The sequence below is a fragment of the Neopsephotus bourkii genome, unplaced genomic scaffold (assembly GCF_033783945.1).
Source record: "Neopsephotus bourkii isolate Nb327-2 ecotype Australia unplaced genomic scaffold, CSIRO-AGI_Nbou_v1 NB_739, whole genome shotgun sequence".
Taxonomy (NCBI): domain Eukaryota; kingdom Metazoa; phylum Chordata; class Aves; order Psittaciformes; family Psittacidae; genus Neopsephotus; species Neopsephotus bourkii.
The window spans coordinates 2002660-2022947 of record NW_026901237.1 but is presented as its reverse complement, the minus strand read 5'-3'; the positions used below and the strand labels follow the sequence as shown (position 1 = coordinate 2022947).

General features: G+C 41.5%; 2 protein-coding genes across 14 annotated transcripts in view; both read left to right on the top strand.

Annotated features, from left to right (window-relative positions):
• ARMC8 (armadillo repeat containing 8) overlaps nt 1–10737 on the top strand; it is a 68307-nt gene extending 57570 nt beyond the window's left edge. For 7 of the 9 annotated variants that reach the window (XM_061354486.1, XM_061354484.1, XM_061354492.1 and 4 more), the window contains 7 exons: nt 498–590; nt 1071–1220; nt 2932–3027; nt 4901–4996; nt 5479–5551; nt 6806–6899; nt 8751–10737. In XM_061354486.1, coding sequence (XP_061210470.1) covers nt 498–590; nt 1071–1220; nt 2932–3027; nt 4901–4996; nt 5479–5551; nt 6806–6899; nt 8751–8784 — 636 coding nt within the window. In that variant the 3' untranslated portion in view covers nt 8785–10737. Of the gene's footprint in view, nt 1–497; nt 591–1070; nt 1221–1758; nt 1922–2931; nt 3028–4900; nt 4997–5478; nt 5552–6805; nt 6900–8750 lie in introns of those variants that run through there. The other 2 variants (XM_061354487.1, XR_009725590.1) reach the window with 2 other exon arrangements.
• Nucleotides 10738–11745: 1008 nt separating this feature from the next.
• On the top strand, nt 11746–20239 carry NME9 (NME/NM23 family member 9). Of its 5 annotated transcripts, none has more exons than XM_061354472.1 (7): nt 11746–12822; nt 13044–13169; nt 16287–16344; nt 16977–17080; nt 18215–18286; nt 18655–18771; nt 19386–20239. In XM_061354472.1, exons 2-7 carry the CDS (start codon nt 13137–13139, stop codon nt 19455–19457), a joined length of 456 nt encoding a protein of 151 aa, XP_061210456.1. In that variant the 5' UTR covers nt 11746–12822; nt 13044–13136; the 3' UTR covers nt 19458–20239. The 5 variants fall into 5 exon arrangements, with proteins under 5 accessions (XP_061210456.1, XP_061210455.1, XP_061210453.1 ...); XM_061354471.1 differs by having other exon boundaries at nt 11746–12908; XM_061354469.1 differs by having other exon boundaries at nt 11746–13169; nt 19386–19462; nt 20161–20239.
• The last annotated feature ends 49 nt before the right edge of the window (nt 20240–20288 follow it).

Here is a 20288-nt window from a genome sequence, read left to right as displayed (position 1 = left end):
TGGCAAAGCTGAGTCTTGTGGGTTTTATTGTTCTTGAGTGAACAGTACAGGATCTGTTCTCGAGTTCTGTGATGTCTGTATTTCGTGCAGTTCATACATATCAATACTTGATAGCAATGGAACAGTTCAAGTCTTAAATATTACTTAATTACAGAAAACTCTCACAAGGTTGTGGAGTATGTGGGCTCCTACAAGGCACTTGGGATTACATTGGTTTTATAATTGATCTTGGTGGCTTTAGTCATGTCTGTGAGATAGAAAATTAACTGAAATAATGCCAAGGACAGTTCATTGGCCCATGGCTTTCTTGTTCGTACTGCAGGTCAGAGTTGGCTTAGAGTTTCCACTTCAAAATGGCTTGAAATAATGTATTTTTCTATTGGGATACATAGTTCCTGTCTTTGTATATATTTATGTTTGTATAGATGTGTAGTTAGTCAAAGTAATGTTTTAAAGTTTTGTTTGTTTGTTTTTTTCCTTTTCCCTTTTCATTTTAGCCTATTTTAGAATCTGGAGCCATAGAACTTCTATGTAGTTTAACACAGAGTGAAAATCTTGCCTTGCGAGTGAATGGCATTTGGGCTTTAATGGTAAGTAGAGCACACTGATGAAATACCACTTCTGATTTTGCTTTCAAAAAGTTTGTGAATGTAACTTAAAGAACTCATCAGTTATTAAAAATAACATAACTGAAATCTGGCTTGTCTTTCCACCCTACTACTACTGGAAAACAGTATCAGCTTGGAACACTTCATCAATTAGTCTGTAAAGTAGAACAAGCTCTTCAGTTCCGGTATAAGTTTGTTTGCCCAGATTATTCAGGGAAACAGTTTAGTGTCTTAAGTAGTGTCGGTAGCATGCCAGGGGACAAATAAAAGTAGGTAAAATAACCAGGTCAGCTGTAACAATGTGTGGAAATTCAATTCACCATGTAGCAGTTCCTCATAAATTAGAACCTTTGCAAGCTTAATTTAGGAAGGATATATGCCTGCAGATAATTGTCTGCTACAAGAGTGAAAGCTCAAGTTTAAGTTAAACAAAATCAAGCAAAACCAATTTCTCTCTTTCAGAATATGGCATTTCAAGCAGAACAGAAGATCAAATCAGACATCTTACGAGGTCTGAGTACAGAGCAGTTATTCCAGTTGCTTTCTGATTCTGATGTAAATGTTCTGATGAAAACTTTGGGACTGCTCAGGAATCTTCTATCTACTCGCCCAGTAAGTAGAGCTGCAGACAGACCTTCTTCTGAAAGCTGATAAAACATTCAGATATTACAACACTTCTTTGAAAGACAAGTTTTCTTTTTTAATATTAGATATTTTGCTAAAATTGAGGCTTTATCCAAGTATCTATAACTAAATGTACAAATCAATGTAAGAAAATACTTGAAAGAATTCTCTGCATCCACTCAAACTCTGTATTTATTATCAAGTATGGAGCTAGATGGTTACATTTAATATTAAATTCCATTGCATTTAACTTTCAGCAAAATAATTTTTCTAACAGTCTTTGTGAAACTTGTCCAGAACAACAAGATTGCAGTTGAGTCAATCTGTGGAGAGGTACATATCTTAAGGGTATCTGTGTTTCTTCTTTCTTGACACCTGATACATTTCTGCTCTTATCCAATTATATCGATAGTATTGGCTTTTTGAATTTGACTGTGGGACTGTGCACTTACAAGATACATACGTTCATTTTACACACTGAAATAAAATGGTTTGAAAATGTAAGCCCGTGAATTGTTTTTGACAGGGAGAAAGAGATATTGGTGGAGGAAAAGAAAGGGGTAATCCCCTGTGAAGAACAGAGGGAAAACATGCAACAAACATTTGGCAAGCCAACATTTTTGTGGGGGAAAAAAACCACGAAGCCTCTACTGTGCATTTATCACGTATTGTGTTTCTACCATAAAAAGGTCACTGCAAAAAATCTTCTGATATTTGTACTCGTTGAGTCTCAATGCGCTTCATAGAAAATTAGCTCTGTCTTAATGTGAAAGGATATTTAATAACCGTTCATTAAATTCACCCTGAGCTCTTTACAGCAGAGTCTCATTTATCACTGAAGGTTTTCTTCACTAGCTTCACCTACTTCCTATAGTTTGTCTTAGAGCCAGACCCGGCCATTCTCATTCTCTATCCAAAACTCACTCCAGAATAACTCATCCAGCAGCTTTTGAATGAAGTCTCATTATTAGCAATTTTAGGAAGTCCTACAAGAATGTAGAATGTCTTAAAAAAATTGTAGTGTGCCATGTACTGGTAATCTCTGGTGCTGCCACTCTTGAGTTTTGGTATCTCTTAATCCAGTAGATGTAGTTTCATCTTTTTCTGTTACTCCTAATGATCAGATTTATTCTAGTGTAAGTGTTTATAGTCTGTGATCAAATGAGCTTTTACTTGTTAAGTCTCTTGGGACAGTTTTCCTGGGTGATAAGTAATATATATGGCTTATTCCTCTGAACCCTGTCAGACTTTTAAAATGCGGATATCTGATCTGGCCACAGATTGACAGTAAGAGTAGCCATTAAGAAACAACAGTTTTCTTACCCCTCTCTGATATCCCCCTGTTATCAGAAGAGAAGTGGTTCCTTCTAACTGCAGCATCACACTTACAGCTTGAGTCCAGCAGGATTTAGTCTTCAGACTGGCCTCCATGCAACTGAGAAACCAGTGTCTTTTCTGCAGGTTACAGTGAAATCAGAACCAAGGCCCGTATCATGCTTTCTCAAACAAGACCAGGCTTCAGATGAAGAGGAATATTATGAAGTGTTTCTGCTGTAAGAAGTTCTTGGTTTTGGGAGATCTCACTAGGAGTTAGGGCCTTTGTGCAGTGTTGCTACTCTTTACTTAAAGTAATTCAAGTAGGAATGCCCATTCTTTGTCTGGAAGTTACACTGATTGTATTTCGTCATTGCTTTGGCAGCACATAGATCATATAATGAGCACTCACGGGAAGCAAATCATGCAAGCAGTGACCCTCATTCTGGAAGGGGAGCACAATATAGAAGTCAAAGAACAGGTATCCTTTTTTGTTTCATAGTGCCTTGGTGGAATAAAATGTAAGCAATGGCTAAGAAAGCTTACTTTTCTCAACATGTCATTTTTGTTTGGGATTATGATGTGAATATTTTACTGAGATCTGGCAAATTAATAACTACACCTACAAGAACATTGTTTTTTATAATGGATTATTACGAGTGTGTTTGAATTGAATTAAAAGTATTTTTTTCAATGTAGGTTTGGTAAAGAGGAGGGCACTGTATGTGAAAGCAAAGGAATTAAATTTAAGGCAATTGCAGTAGCAGAAAAGTGACAGTAGGAACAAGGGAAGATAAAGAAGCCAGTATTTCATGCTGGGGAAAGCATTATTGTTATTTGCTCCTATAGCAGCCACAGGAGCAGACAGTAAGGAAGAATACCATCATCACCTGCCTTGCTGGCAGTTATGTATGATCTGCTGGGAGACTGGGTAACTCAACTATTCTTGGGTGCCTGAAGGAGCCAGCAGCAATGAGAGAGTCTGCTGGGAGACTGGGTAACTTAACTACTTTTGGGTGCCTGCAGGAGCCAGCAGCAATGAGAGGAGAAGCACTAGGAGGGAAAAGAGCATGCTGGTGTAGCCCAGGAGAAAGTGGGGAAGGACATGCCTACAAAATATAAAGCTTTAAGAAAAGCAGTATGCAGGAGGAAAGGGAGTAGGGAAAAGCATCTCTGGCTTGGTGGCTGCATAAGGGGGCCAGCAGACAGGAATTCCTGCTGTGGGTGTGCTAAAGCAAGAGGATAGATGGGTAGAGTTTGGCTGATTAACTCTTGTGACAGACAAGACAGTTGGAGAACCCTGTTTCTTCCTTATCCAAAACATGTGGTGATGAAGAATGAGGACAGTGAGAAGCTGTGGGAGATGCCAGAGGATTGCTTTGGCTTAGGACGGATACCGGTAGCAAACAGCATTGCAACTGAGTGTAAAATCACTGAGCTAAATCCAGACTGGTCAAGTCATCTATGCAAGACTGCCTGTCTGCACATGAGAGACCATACTCCTAGCAGGACAGTACTTACTGTCTGACTTGTTCAGCAGTGTGTAGTTAGCACCTTGGAAATAAATCTCTGCGACTGCTGACATGAATGCAGTGTACACACTGGCGTCATACAAGTGCTGATCATTCTCTGGTGTCCTCTGAAGTCATCCCTGTATGTCCGGAAAAGATGGTTAAGTTCTTCCACAGCTCTTTGGGAAAGAATTTTTAGAGCATTTTCCAGTGCCTCCTGAGCCAGCAAAGCTGCCTGCTCAAGTCTTAATGCTATGTGCATGGAGTTCCAAAATGGGCCTAGGTGCTTCATGGGTGTTCTGTAGGATTGCTTCTCTGATTTGCAAGAAATAACTAGATGCATTAATAGTTTCGGTTATCTCTGCAGGCAAAATGTGTGATTAGATTTGTTGACAACAAATTATTACTTTGCCAGATCAGAATATAGGTCTGTTTTTTCCTTTTCTGGCCTGAAGAACTAGACGGATATGTTAGTTTGGTTGTTCTGGGTCGGGTTTTTTTCCCTAGAGGCTGATACAGAATAGACTGCTTAATTTTCCAGTATATTTAATTTTTTTATATGCTGCTTATTTCTATGAGAGACTTACTTCATTTCAGTGAGTAAAACTTTAATGGATATTGCTTTTTATTTTAAAATGGCAATGACTGGGGTTTTTGCCAGGGCTGTTCATCCACAGCTGTTAACTCTGGCATTGGCCCCAGATGTATGCAAGCTGAAAACTCCAGATTAAAGATATTAAACTAATTAAAGAAATTGTTTGTCACAAGTTCAAAGCTGTCAGGCAAACTGTATAAATCATGGGATGTGATCTGTGGCCAAATAATGTTTTTTCTGTCTTTCAGACGTTATGTATACTTGCCAATATAGCAGATGGGACAACAGCGAAAGAACTGATTATGACCAATGACGACATCCTGCAGAAAATCAAATACTACATGGTATGGAAAATTTCTCTGAAAGTTTTTATGTTGATCTTTTGCAGGAATGAATAAAAGGGCACTTCAGCTTTTTGGTGTATAAATTATTCAGTATCATGCATTAACTTTCATATACCCAGTTTTGTTTAGGAATCATGTAGTGCAGTTCTGTATGGCAAGCATACTGAGGATCTGATTAAAAGGAAAAGCCAGTGGTTATTTCCCATAAGAATGTTACGGTGATTTAAGCAGTGCTTCTGGCACACCTGGAAAAAACATCATGATCTTGGAAAAGGCATTTCTTGTAGACCCCAATAAGTATTTGGAAGGATGTGATTTAAAGCTACTCAAGAGCCTTATGTTACGTCACTGTCTCTGAGAGAAGTTTTAAATAAGAATTAGTTCCTACTTTGCTACCTTATTTATTACAGGATGAATGCAAAATGTAACTCTGAGGATTTCTGAATTTCTTCTAAATTTGAGTAATGTTTTTCTATATTTAGAGTCATTCAAATGCTAAACTTCAGCTTGCTGCCATGTTCTGTATATCTAATCTCATATGGAATGAAGAAGAAGGTAAGAAAGCCTCACTATTAATGCATATATAAGTTACTATCCTGATTGAAAGGTTAATATTGCATAGTGATCACTATTTGCAATGCACAATGCGGTGGGATCCAAAGCATAAAAGGAGACATTATTATAGGTATAATACAGAATAAGTGAAGAGGGGTCAAGAGGCCATTGAGGAAAGTGTAGAGAGCTGTTGTGGAGCAGGCAGAGGAGTCACAAGACTGTCAATAAATAGGAGTTGATGAGAGGCACATGGTGGAAGGTTTCTGCCTATAGCATTTCTGTAATAGCTGTAAACAGTTGTAGTGAGGTGAGAGCTTCGAAGTCTCAAGAAGGCTGTGAAAACTTATTGTTGGAAGAAACAGGCTTACTGGAAAGGATCAGTCTGGGGTTTGTTGCAGAGAAATTTTCCCCAGCATGTATGGTTTGAATGGGTTGGGTGGTGAGACTCTGAAACCAGTCAAAAGACTTGTGGGTGGAACTGGAAGGAATGGGGAAGGCATTTGGTAAAGAGTCATGGCCTGGAACAGTGAAAAATAACCAGGAGAGAGCTGAAGGTTGCTGCTGCAGAGAAAAATACATGCGTTTGGGTTGAGGGGCAGAGAGGGCAGGTGGAGTCAGCAGTGTGGAGCTAGAAGAAATGGCAAGGGAAGGAGTGGTGAGAGGTGGTATGCTTTGTAGAATGGTGAATCTGGGAGGAGGACTTCGAGGTGGATGATTTAGAAACCCTCAAGTTGACTCTGCTGCTCTTCAGCAAAGAAGTTAGTGTCTCTACTTGGCTTTGGTTAGTGTCCCTGTCCCCACCTCAACTTTATTCCATGTCTCTCAGATCACAGAACTTCATTCAGTGTGTGATACTCGACAGATAACAGCTGTGTTCCTGGTGGCTTTCTGCTCATTATACTGGAATTGTACAGTGCTACAAGACAGACTCAAAAATGCACCTCTGTTTACATGTTCTCTCCATCCAAATCAGAGAGATGAGAATAAACCAACTAAAGTCAAGCTTCGTACTTTAGGATAAAATGCGTTCAGATTTTTGCCTTCAACATTTTATTTTCTTAAAACATATGCACCGAGAGTACAAAAAAAGAAACTACTCCTTTGGGAAGTAGCTGCAGTGAAGTTTTTCCATTGCTGTGTTCTAGCTGAACTGTGTTCCATACCCCTCCCCTGGTTTCTACAATCACTCCTTTCTTCTGTCCTGCAGACATTTATTTTTGGTGGTGTTCCTAACAGTGTGATTTATCATTGTAGGTTCACAAGAACGCCAAGATAAACTACGAGACATGGGAATAGTAGATATTCTACATAAATTGAGTCAGTCATCAGATCCAAATCTGTGTGACAAGTGAGTATAAAGAAAAAATCAAAAAAGATAATTAGAGGGAAATCTTTGCTTTTTATTAAGAAAAATATTTATTTTTAATATCTTGATTATTAAAAAAAGTCCCCAGAAAAACCTGTTTATTGTTGCACTAAGTTTTATGGTATAGAAAGAAATAGTGATGAGTACTTAAGGAACAGGTTTTGTATTGCTCAGGAGTAGCAAATTTTACTGCAGCTCTCAATAGTATAAAATAACTGCACATAAGGTCTTCTAAACCAGTGGAAAGTCCTCTCTGAAATCTCATTGATATCTCACTGATACACAAATACTTGTGTAAACCTTGGGTTACTAACAAAGTTCCAGAGGATTGCAACAACAGTGAACAATCACGTAACACTGAATTAAAAAGGTAATACAGGATCAGCACTGTTGTTGATCTCAAATTCTTTTAAACTAAGCTCAACAGTAACTTTTCACATACCTGTTCGGTCACTCATAGTATCTACACAGATCATTTAACTTCTTCACAAAGACAAATAACCAAAATAGCTTGTGAAAGTTTATGTTTTTTTATGGTAACTTTTCACATTTATCTGACCTACCCATACCTCTTTCATGAACTAAAGGAAATGACCTGTTTTTTGGAAGAGGTCATACGCAGACAACTCAAAACTGTGCAGTATTTAAAAATGTTTAGATTTGGGTTTCTTGTTTCTATGGAAGACACTCTTAGCATTCTTGGACAACTTTGTAGTAAAGTTAGGACTTCTGCTTAAAAGTCTGTGATGAACGTGATAACCAGCAGCAAATAGATATCAACAAGCAGGCTTACAGAAAGTTATGGAATAGCTAAATAAGGTTTTCAAACAGTGAGAAATAGGAATAAAACTTCTATCAGTAAAAATACCTCCTGGTAAATGGGCCTTCCTTGTCAACATGTAAGACTTGTTTTTAAGAGACATGGAGGTGCTTGTGCTTAGCACTGTCCCAAGACAGTGTCTCCTGTTTCTTCTGGCCACCTGCTCCCAGGTTTACCTGGGATGTTTGGATGTTTACCCTGTCCAAACAGCCTCATCAGCCCCCGTGATGAGCTGATACAGCTTGCAAGGGCATCAGGAAACTTGGAAGAAAAAAATAAGTGATCTTCCTCAGAGTCACTGAATTGTGTTGGATCTTAGGAAAGTCTGTCAGAATCATGATAGCATGGTTGGGAAGTGTGGGAGACAAGAAAAGCAAAGCTGCTCACTTCAGGTGATAAGAAACACTCAATTAACTGAAGTGATTATGAAACTGTTACCCTAGACTTCTGGGAGGTGGTTTTTTCTTAACAGAAACGTTGCACAATGTTAGATTACATAAATTCCAGTATTACAGTGGCTGTTGGTGCTTTTCTCCCTTTCACATCATTGTATGTTTCAACATACATTATATGTCAGGGATGGCATTCCTGTTTCTAATATGTGCTGAATTATGACACCTCTTTCATTTCCCAAGTCAAAGACCTACTTTTCATGGTACCTATGTATTTCAGAAAAGTAACTATTTTTCACAATTACTGCTCTTAAGGTGTGTTGATAACGAGGTTCAATATATATCTTGAGCCCCGCCATCCTTAAAAGTTGCTCAGTTGTGCTGAGCATCTGTATACTTGGATAGACCATTTTATTCTTAGATGCAAGGTGGATTCATAAATGGTTACAGCCCATGCAGAACACTTCTACACCATGGGCTTGATTCTTCCAAACTGAAGGAGGCAGCCATGCCTCCTTTTACCTCACTCGTTCATCCTGTACGTCATGTACAGTCTTGTACATAAAGCTGTTGCTGGTAACGCCAAACCCCAATAACTGACAGGTTGTTCCTTTATTGCAGGGCGAAGACAGCACTCCAGCAGTATCTTGCATGATCAAAGACTAATTGAATCTATGGACACCCCTCATGTCTACTTAAGGAATAACAGGAGATATTCCTGACTCCTTATATTTGCACAAGTCACCTTGGGCTGCGTTTTTCTCAGGTGCAGGGAGCTGCTTTGCAGAAACAGTTTAAATGATCAGGTCTCCAGTGCACTTGAGAATTTTCTTGAGGTAGTTTCTTTACTCAGAGGACTCCTGGGGGGTTGTTTTGGGTTTTTTTTGGGTTTTGGTTTTTTTTTTTTCCCCGAGCTACCTGGACTTCCGGATAGAACAATCAGTCATCACCTTCCTTTTGGGCCTACAATTTTCTGCTTTTGCTGCAGCCTGTGTATGGATGTGTGAGGATGTGCTCGAGTGTGTGCTTGGGTGAATGTGTGCGAGTGTGAGACCTCAGTTTTGTTTTTCCTTTTTTTTGTGTGTGTGTGTGAAAATCTTTTTCTACAGGTTTTCAAGGATTAACCATTGTTTGCTGTACGAATACTTCAATGAATTATATACAGTTTGAATGAAATGTTATTTAAAAAGAAAAACCAAACTGTTGTATCCCATAAAGTTTATTTTGAATTTTGAACAGATGAATGTTTTTAAGTAAAATATATGCATTTCTGAACTTCAGCTTAACTTACATTATACTTCCTTTTTAAAGAGAAAAGTAGAGCGAGACAGTAGACCCTAAATTATAAGCAGTGCATTCTGTACTGATGAGGTCCAAGAGGTTTTTGCCACCGTACAAGGTCACCTGGTACTGATGACATGCTCAAATCCATGGAATGGGTGAACTGGATTGCTTTGGGTTTCTTTGGTTTTTAGAAGAAAAGCTCATACTTCAGAGTTAGCATGACTGTTGACTTGTCTCGAAAGGAACAGGTGGCTGCAATATCAGCAGGCATAAGCTATTGCTTTAGTAGCCAAGAACTTGCTCAGCTAATTGCTGAAGGATTGGCTTATTTCACTGGTGATTTTTTTTATCTTTTTTTTTTGCTAATCATGAATATCATAGAGCAAACACTATACTGCAGAAGTTGTACTTTCAAGAGACCAGGAGGAGCTGGCAAGCAGTGATTAAGGGATTGCTTTCGTTCTGCATCCTTTGCCTCCAGATATAGTGAAGTGACTTACAAATTACTTAAGTGAAAGAACATCTGGGTGCATTAAGTTGGGGAAGGGACGGAAAAATTGGGCTTGGTGGTTTGGTTTTTGCGGGTTTGGGTTTTGTTTTGTTTTTAGTTGAGTTATGTTGCTGCAGATTTTCTGTATATATGCAGATATACACACTTGCATGGATTTGGATACCTGGATAATAAGTGATGGGATTTTACTGCATTCAGAAGCCTAGATTGTTCATAAGTTCCTGAAATTATGCCTGTAAGTGTGGAGAGAAAAAAAATACAGAAAAAGACGACTGTGTAAGGTTAAGGTTGGAATATGATGAGACCCCAGTCAAATATACATAGGAACAAAGGAGGGCAGCAAGGAGCTGTCCTTCATGCAGTTCAGGGTTCTTGCTTTCTTCCTGTGTCCGCTTTCTGATTTCAGTTTAGGCCATAGTTCCAGTAGTCAGAATCTCCAAGCACTGTATTTACATAGCACTAACTGGCACACTAGAGATGGCAGCCAATGTCTTAAACCAAATCTTCCTTTTGTTACACTGAACTTCAGGAAGGCTGCAGCAAGAAGAGAGGTCTGTAACTTTGCTAACCAATTTTGATAAGTATCTTAGTCTTTTATTTCTAATGAGAAGGTCACATTGTGATAGCCTTACTTTTTTCCAAGGTAACTACTTGTGTCAGAAAATGTGGCAACAGTTTGGCCTGGAATTTGAATGTGCTATGTATCAGATAACTGTTATCACTTGGTTGCAAAGGACAATATATGCATTTCATGTAACTTCTTCCATCCTTGAAAGACAAATAAAAGTGAGCACCTGACACTTTTTTCCTAGACATTGCAGTAAGTGACTGGCATTTTTTTAATGTCCTTCTGCAAATTTTTCATGATGGATGTTGGGGGCTGAACAAAAGCAAAAGTAAAAATACGTGAGAACTTGATCATTACCAGTACCTCAGAAATGGAGTCTCCTCACGAAAGTCAGTCAAATAGGTTTTTTGCTTGACATGGGGAAAAAGACCTTCCAAAGCAGGTATTGTAAACGCAAAACTATACAGCATGCATCTGACTTCCACATTTGCACTCCTGCTATGTATGTTTAGGAGCTCAAGTTTTTATATACCTCTTCTCATCCTCCCCCAGTTCATGTTTCTAAAAACAAATCTGAGTTTGATTCTATTAACACTCCAGTGCCTAAAGGTGTTCAGAAGAAGGTGAGTAGGCATCTCTGTACATGTTTCAAGGTGGTTTCCTAAAATTCTTCCAGAAACAATAAAAACCAATGCTCGGACAATCTTGTTGCTGCATGAGAACAGTTGGCATTTTCCACAGATACTGGTAGGACAAACTGTTGGATGAGAACATTTTTACATTCAGTTAAGCTTTGTGAATAATTTTTGATGTCGCTATAGGTATGTACAAAAAGAAGAATACTGTAAATAAAAGAACTTTACCAGAACACCTAGATTTTTCTCAGCTTCATGGAGAAACCTCAGCTTTCTGTGCCAGCTTCTTTGCAGACTGACAGTTGCTAGCCTGAGATTCACAGTGGGAACAAACTTGTTTGCTGGTCAGACAGATCTTTACCAACTTCATTTAGGTAACAGCATCTTATGAGTTACTTACATATTTGCTTGCAGAACAAAAGCAAGGTTCTTCAGGTTGGCATAATAGCAATCACCAGGATTTCTGCTGTTCTTGTGCCATTTCTCCTCTAAAAAGCAGTCTTAATTTTGATATGTATGTCAAGTCTATGTATCAGTGTCCAGCAGTGGTAGTGCTTCTCTTAAAGGTTACATGTGTTAAAAGAAGTGAATAATTTGGCATGCTAGTTGCCAGGGTAGTGGTCTTCCACTCAGAAAGTCAAGTGAGACTTACTTGGCTGTTGTTCATGTCACGGATTTGCATTTTAGTTATGAAAGAAGCCAAGTGGTCTGCTTAAAAGCATATTGTGCCAATATATTCTTAAGGAAAACATTTGATTTTTTAAAACTTGTTCTTACAGACTTAAACCTGCAGTAGATCTAATTGCATTAGGTGCTGCACCTCCATGAAACTGCTGAAGCAGTGACAGAACAGGCGGAGGAATAACTGAGAATGAGAGTAGATTCTTGAAGACCAGAAAATGGGTTTAACAGGAATGTCGTTGGTAATCCTAAAGTGTAAGCACATTATATGTGTAAACAGGCAAAATTCCAGTAGTGGTTAAAATCATCTGGACTTTACTCAAGGCTTATTCCTACAAAAAAAAAAAAAAGATGCAGGGGGCATCCAGGGTGCAGTTTGTTCTACTGAGCTGGTGCTGGAGGCAGGGGAGCCCCTACCAAGGTTCAGCACTACCATGTCCCTTGCAGGTACTAGACAATGTCACCTTAGGTTACCAGGCACACTAGGGGAGTTTACATGCCGAAAGCCAGATCCTCAAGCAGCAGCGACCTTGGGCCGCTGGAGGACCAGGCTACCAGACATTATGTGTCTGCATCTGGAGCCCAGTGACCCCAGGCACGTGAAGGGACGAGTTGTGCAGCAGCCGTGCTCAAAAGCACATTGCCCTGGGGTGTGCTGGGCACAGGCACTGGCCTCTCACTGCAAATAAGGATAAAACCAACCAACTTTCAAAACTTGAGCTGGCTTTGGAGTGGGGCCAGCAGCTCATCCCCTCTCCTGAGTTCTAGGCAGGGCTGTGGGGAGCTGGGCAGGTTTGACAGACAAAAGAGAGGCAGAGAGACTCCACCTGCAGCTGCTGCTGCATGAGTGGGAATTAGAGAAGACTGAGCTGAACTTCCTGTCTGCAGGGGACTTGGATAAGGGAGCGGGGCGGGCTGGGCTTGGCTTCCGCTCCCCCTGGCATTGCTATGGCTGCCATAGCAGCGTTGGGGTGCTACCATAGCAGCATTGGGGTGCTGCCAGCTGCTGCACAGGTACTGATGGGCCCTGTGTGGGGACAGGCTGCCGAAAGCAAGCAGCAATTTTGGCCTAGCAGCAGCACCCTGCCTCTGTGAAAAGGGTGTCAGCAAAGCTGTGTCCAGGCTTTGGACACTGCTGAGCCAACTCTGCTCCCTTCCAAAAGGGCAGGGTTGTCAGGCTGTATGTGGTGGGTTGGAAGAGCAAAGACACGTAAAAAGCTTTCTCTGTAGTGCAGATTGAACAGCAGCTGGATTCACATAATTAGAGGACATCTGCAGTACTTTGCACTTGGGACTCCTGCTCAGAAGACCCTTGTTCCTGCAGAAGGATGGCTGCAAAGAAGAAGGAAGTAGTACTGCAGGTCAGTAGGAGCCAGGCTTTTAAAGTGTTTTAAATTCATAGTGCAAAGGATGAAGTTAGGTCTTGGGGTATTTCAGATTCTCCTGGCAAAGCACTACTGTGAGGTTTCTGGGGTGGAAAAACCTTCCTGAAGGCAGGTAGGAAGTATGGGAAAACATGATAAGTCAAACCTGTCCTCAAGGTCAGTGTTACGGTGTGCAGAGGGAGGTTGCTATGGGGCTGCAGGTTGTATTCCAGAGCTGTTAAGAGCTGGCACAGGTTTGGCTGCTTTCATAGATCAAAATGCATCTGTGTTTCATGGGACAATGGTTCAGAAGCCATCCAGAAGTAGGGAACTGGGGGAGGGAGCATTTCTCCTGTAGGGCAGTTGTCACTGAACATCTGACCAGTTCACATACTTAGAAAAATCACTGTAAGGAGGAGAAGTTAGGAGGTACAAGAAAAAATTCAAAGGCTGAAAAACCTATTTCACAATGGTGAGTAGATGATTTCTTCCCGTTTACACTGCACAAGTGACCTAATGATGCATTATAATTACCTGCATAGGGGAGAGATTATTTCTGAGAGCAGTTTCATATGCAAAGACATTGAAAAAATGAAAGTAGTTATGACAGTCTTAAAATTTTGAAAAAAAAAGTTCAGTCTTCGCAAGAGAGAAATATGAAAGGAGATTATGGTCTCTATAACCTTGTTTATCCACTGTTAAAACTGGAAGGCATGGAGTGCGAATGTGAGCATTCCTGTAAGACAGTAAAGATCACTGTTAAGGTAAAACTGCTTTCCCCTGCTGTTTGTCCAGCTGTATTCCTGTGCCATGCAGAAAACAACGTCAAGCAGGCTTTGCAACTAAGGGAAAGCTAGGTCTAGATTTACAAAAATATGATTGTTCACATCTGCAGATGAAAGCTGAACTTTGTGTAAGACATGTGATGTCCTGGAAAGGTTCTGGTTATGTTAGAGAAGAGCCAAGTCCTAGCAACCTCAGGGCATCCAAATTAAGAAAGCACTTTGATGGGTACCTCAGTCTGTCAGTTCAACTCAGGCTTTAACTCGTTATCACAAATTGTTATCTGAAATCATTTGAATTCATTAATGTTCTGTGAAACACTCCGAGGGTGGTCCCAGCACTAGAGATAACTGGAATCATTACATTACTTAATTCTGCAGGTGTTCTCTAAATAAAAGTAGGCTTGGGTACATGTGTTAAAGAGAACAGATGGAGGTGTTGGACCAACTCGCCATTCTCTGGGAGATGCTGGACTCTGGAAGTCTGTATGAGGCCATTTAATTTGCACTGGAGTTTCCACTCTTAGTATTCTTTGCAATTTTATCAGTCCTTTAATGCATGTTGGTGCTAATTACTGTAAAATCGCTGGTCTTATTGAAACTTACTGTCTTCCAGTGCAGACTAAATGTAGTTAGGGTTAATGATGCCAACTGTGAAAGTTATTAGGAATCCTCATTGTTCAGGATGAACAAAACCAGATCTTACATTTCTCAAGGAGTTTTGTTTTTAAATAAGCTTACTGTGTTTTTCTAAGTACATACTACAGGGCAAGTCCTGTAAGATAGGGAAGATGTTGAAGATCCTTTCTAATAACAGGAAACATGGGATAAAATAGCATGTGGCACAATATGGGATTGTCTAGGGCATCCTTGACGGGGTAAGTCCCTGAGCAATCTGCTCTAATACTGAGCTTTGAGCAGAGGATTAGACTAAGGACTCCATAGACCTTTTCCAGCCTAAATCTCTGTTGTTCACTGTGTTTTGGAAGTCTTTAAGTAGCAGCTGGTAAATCAGGTTAAGGACATGATGAGCTCAGATCACCCTCTAGTGACCAGACATTGTGAAAGCTGTGTATTTACTAGTTTATCAAAGAAACATCTGAAATATCTTAAGGAAGTAGCATAGCATGTGTGCAGGTAATGTGAGAAACTGCTGGTGGAGAATCATCATGCTTGTAAAATCGGATGAGAATGGGGTCTGAAATAGGTGTGAGGCAAGTAGGATATGTGCTGGAGATGAGCATGTTGAAATGGCACTCTGAATGCTCAGGTTAGCCCAGGCCACAACCTCACACTGCTTTTGAGCACCATGCTGGCTCTGATAGGAGGTCTCTGCAACCTAGTGGTGTCTGCATGTGGCTCTCCTCCAAGCCTGTGCTTTGTGACCCAGGCAGCCTGCAGAGAACTGGTTCAGTTATTTGCCAGTAGCTCCAAACTGTGTTAGCTGTTAGCCTGTGTTAAAACATCATTACATTTCAGACTTCCATTTAAGTGAAAGCAAAGTAGCTCTTTGTGTTTCTTCTATAACGAAGTGCTGTGGTAGGGAGCTCAGGGTCTCTGAGACCTGAGGCCTGCTGTTCTTGCTGGTACCAGCACATTTGCAGGGCTGTAGGATAAGCTAAGGCACAGGAGGAATATCTGGAGCCCTTCCCTGCTTTCAGATCTTGCTGCATGGCCCCACAAAGAGTTTTGTTGCCATAAAAGCAGGAGGGTGCCAGGAAAAACCTGAGGTTGTATGGGTATTCCAGACCTTCCCTCTTGTGCCATACACAGCACAGCCTGCTAGGATAAACTAGGGCTCTGGTCAGCCAGCCAGAGGACCTGTTGGGTTGCAAGGGATCATGTCCCCAGTCACCCCTCAGAACAGGAGGTGATGTAGTCTCAATACAAACTGAGCGTGGGGTAACCAGGCTGCTCAAGTAATTGCTGCCACTAAAGAGGGAAAGGCTTGGTGTTGGCTGGATGCTGCTACTGTCTTTCCTTGGTTCTTGTGAGTCTCTAATAAGCTTTTCTAGAGTTAGCTGGCTTACTGATGGCTGTCTTGGAGCTGGCATCAGGTAGTAGCAAGAGCATGTGGAAGGGAGGAAGGAATGAGAGTTTGGGTGTGAGAATATCTGACTTCTCTGCTGCTTTTTCTCTGAGGTCTTCCACACACTTTCTAGCACAGCTTGGCCTTGCCTATCTGGTCAAAGGTGAAAGAATTGCAGTCAAAAGTTTTGAGTGCTCAGGTAACATCTCTTCAGGCAAACTGGAAGTGATTTCTCAAGATGTTTGCAGCAGTCATGGTGATGACTTACCATTGCTTTTACTGTGTTTTTAAATTTTCACACAGATTAACATCAACAGCCAGGAGCTTTGGGAAGAAATGCTGTGTCTCAAAGGACTCATTGGTAAGGGCTTGGTCAATATAATAGGTTACTTTTGTTCTGTGTTAAAAAGACACCAGTACTATCAGGAGTCAGTTACTAGTGATATGGACATTCAGTCAGTTCCTCTATTCCTCTGGCCCTGAGTGAAAGAAATACGCTAATAGGGGTGTGACTACTTGGAGATTGTAGCCCTCATTTATGAGGGACATGCCAATGTTTCCTCTAAAGACTCCTCTATATTACTCTTATTAGCTTGTTTATTTACAATGGGATTTCATTCTCGGATCTAGCATTTGAAGCCTGAAAGAGGATAATATTTTCTACTTCAGAACTGAATCTATAGCCTTTCTAGCCTTCAACAGGGGTCTTGCCACGCTCCAGACAGCAGTCTAGGAGCAACAGCCACAAGTTGCAGCTTGGGAAGTTCTGATTGGACATGAGGCTGATCTTCCCCAAGGTGGTGCTCCAGAGGTCACCAAAGAAGACTTCAATCCTCAGAGGTTTTCAAGATTCTTATTACTGCACTGGCACCCTTCTGCCATGCCCTTCCAAATGCTTATGTTGCAAAGTGGAAGAGTGCCCAAACCAACTTAATGGTCTGTGTCTAAACTGACCCATTTTGACCTCATTCTTACTAATTTTTCTGCTTGCAGTTGTTGATGTGTTTCAAGCCTGGTGTGGTCCATGCAAAACAGTAGTGGATCTTTTCCAAAAAATAAGGAATGAAGTTGGCAGTGATCTCCTGCATTTTGCTGTGGTAAGCACTAATTTGGCACTGCTTAAAAAACCCAGCCCCCTGAAAACAGCTCGTAGCTAAAGGCTAAAGCCATTTATCTTTCCAATATTGAGCTAAAATTATAACAGTCCAGGAGACAGCTTGTGAGAGTGAGCCTGCCAAATACAGACACTTGGCTACATCAATAAGAATCTGTATCAATAAGAATTTTCAAGCTTCAAGTGGTCTGTACTTTTCAGATTTCTACTTAAGCAAGTAACGCTAAAGAGAATCATTAATATGCATGTCCCTCTGATGTACAGGGAGAGTCTGAAGGAGCTAGTTTTGTTCACCCTGGAGAACACTTAAGATACAGATGTCTAGTAGGGTATAAATAGAGAAGGCAGACAGGTACTTCACAGTGATGCACAGCAAAAGAACAACAGGATCAAGTTGCAGCAGGGAAAAATACAAGTAGATAGAAGGAAAAAATATTCATTCAGCATAGGAGTGGCTGGGCACTGGGATTAGTTCCCAGAGAGGCTATGGAGCACTGATTCTTGGAGATGCTCAAAATTAACAGTTTTGAGCAACCTCCTATTACATTCAGACTAGCCCTGCTGAGAGGCAGGGTCTTGGTCTTGGACTAGAGCCCTTCAGAAGTCCCTCCCTATCTCAACCATGCTGTGATTCTGTCTTTAAATGCCTTCCCTTGCTGAAGGCCAGCTTTCACTTGCCAACAGCCATGGGCAATGAGGTTTCTCATAGAGGCCCCTGCCCAGGACTGTATGCAGCCTACTGCTGCTGCTGCCACCACAGCTCCTCCAGTCACTTCTCTCACTCCCTGTAGACAAGAGAGCCTGATTTCACTCTTTCAGGCTTTTTCTCTGGGATTTGCTAGGGTAAGCTGCTATGAGATAGGTATCCCTGCTCCACAAGAGCTGTAAGTGAGATCTGCTGGCTTGTCACTGATAGTGAGCTGGGAGTTGGTTGTGGCCCTGGCTCTGACCAGTGTCATTTTGCCCCATAAGACTGGGATGTGGAGCTGTTCTGCTCTATGTGGGGGATGAGTGCCAGCCAGCTGGGGATGTTTGAGTCCAGGCAGTTAACATGGGTATTCCTCCAAAGCAGAAATGCTTTTCTAGAAACACCTGTTTTATTTTCCATTCATTTTAGGCTGAAGTTGATTCCATTGACAGTCTGGAAAAATACAGAGGAAAATGCGAGCCTGTCTTTCTGTTTTATGCAGTGAGTGAAAATATTTTTTTACAGTAGTTGCATAGCAATAAACATGACTTACCAGTGGGAACAACTGTTTTGAGGGATACTCTTCTTTCATGTGTGAGCGGGACAATTTTATTTGCTCTGTATATGCCAGTATCTGCTGGTGATCAAGTGCTACATGGATAAAAACACACAGCCAGAGTTTACCATGAAGAAACAGAATAATGCAAGCTAATTCCAAAGTTTTCTTCTTGTTCTGGAGCAGATCAGCTCTGTTAGGGTGGAGGGACTGGTACATAATACCATACATGATGTGCTGCTGTGGTGATTTCTAGAGCTCAGAGGGCACCACTTGAGCACATACTGACAGATCTGCTTTTCACGCCTTTCAGGGAGGAGAATTAGTAGCTGCAGTAAGAGGAGCAAATGCACCATTGCTGCAGAAGACCATCCTTGAACAGCTGGCTGTGGAAAGGAAGGTTTTAGAATATGGAGGACAGCGTGTGGTAGTAAGTCAGTAAATCCTTTACCTGTAGATGTGCATGCCAGAGGAAAGGTTCAGTTCCCCATTGCCAGCATAGCTCTAAAGCAGAGTTACTTCTGTGCAAAAATCCTGTCCTTTCGTCTGAACTGACTCTGAAATCCAGTTACCACGTTGTTTGAGCATTCACAAGCCTGTGGAGCCTACCTAGGTGGAGGAACCTGGATAGGATGACTGCAGTTTTTAAAACTTTGGTGCTCTTGACGAGAGGTAAAAGGAGTACATGTCAACTGGCTCTAGAGGATGAAAGGGAAACTGCTGTGACTTCTTTTCACCTCTTCACCTACCCATAGCATTTATGGTATTCCTTAAAGCTACCTTCCAAATCAGTTTCTAATTTCAGCCTCTCTAGCAGGTCTCTGTAATAGAACCCCAGACTGCTTTGGGTTGGAAGGGACTTTAAAGCTCATCCAGTTCCAATCCCCTTGCCACAGGCAGGGACACCTTCCACTAGATTAGGTTGCTCAAAGCCCTGTCTGGCCTGCTGAGGTGGAAAGTGGGGACCTGCCTGGCAGATGCTCACCTAGAGGGCAAGAGGATGCTCAGGATGTTCCTAGCTTATGCACATGCGCTTACTGCTAGGTACAAGATGGAGCCTTCGCCAAAGAAGAGGGAAAAGTGGCTGTTCTTCAGGAACAGTGGAATGCTAAATAGGTCAGGTAGGTACAGCTGTAGGATGTTCTTTCTTGCCCTTAGTATGTGCATTTGCTGAAGCTGGAACCCTAAATGATGATTCAGCTGCTGCTACTCATTGAGTGCTGGAGGGGCCATTCCTCCAAATGGGCAACACGTGCTCTTCCCCAGTCTCTAACAGAGCAGTACTTGGGATATATCACCTTGAAACAGTCTTTGTAGGCACAAATAAGAAAGCAAGGTAGCTTGGGTGCCTGGTATCATTGATCCATTTATCCTTCCAATGTTTTAAGCTACATTTGCCAGTACTGACCTTTCTGCTGAGCTTGGTGAGGGCTTTCTTCTGTCTTGAATAACAAATACTGAACTAGCTGCACATGCTGCTCAGCTGTTCCAGGTGGCTTTTAGAAGAAAACACGTTTGGGCACCATATCTTGTTCCACCAGCTCTTGCCTTGTCTAAAATTAGCCACGTGTTCCCAAAGGCTTTTGTTTCTCACCAGACTTCTAACCTACAGTGACACTTGCTTTGGCTTTGCTGGGATGCAGCTGCAGTCTGCCACTGCACACACCACGCGCTGGCTCCCAAAATGCTGCGAACTGTAGCAAAACCCACTGAGCTTTAGCTAAGGCACCATGGGTCTGGAAGGGGTGTAATGAATTTTGATCTTCGTCTCTCATTTCTTTACCTGTTACTAACTTTTTGCCCTTTCCTTCCCTCCGAGGCTAAGGCACCTGTTGATTCCCAGCCGTTGTCGTGGAGCAGACGCGGGATTTCCCAATAAACACAAGGATTTCATGCGACACCACCAACCCCGTTCTCTGTCTCTTTCTCGACAGCGTAGGCACCGCG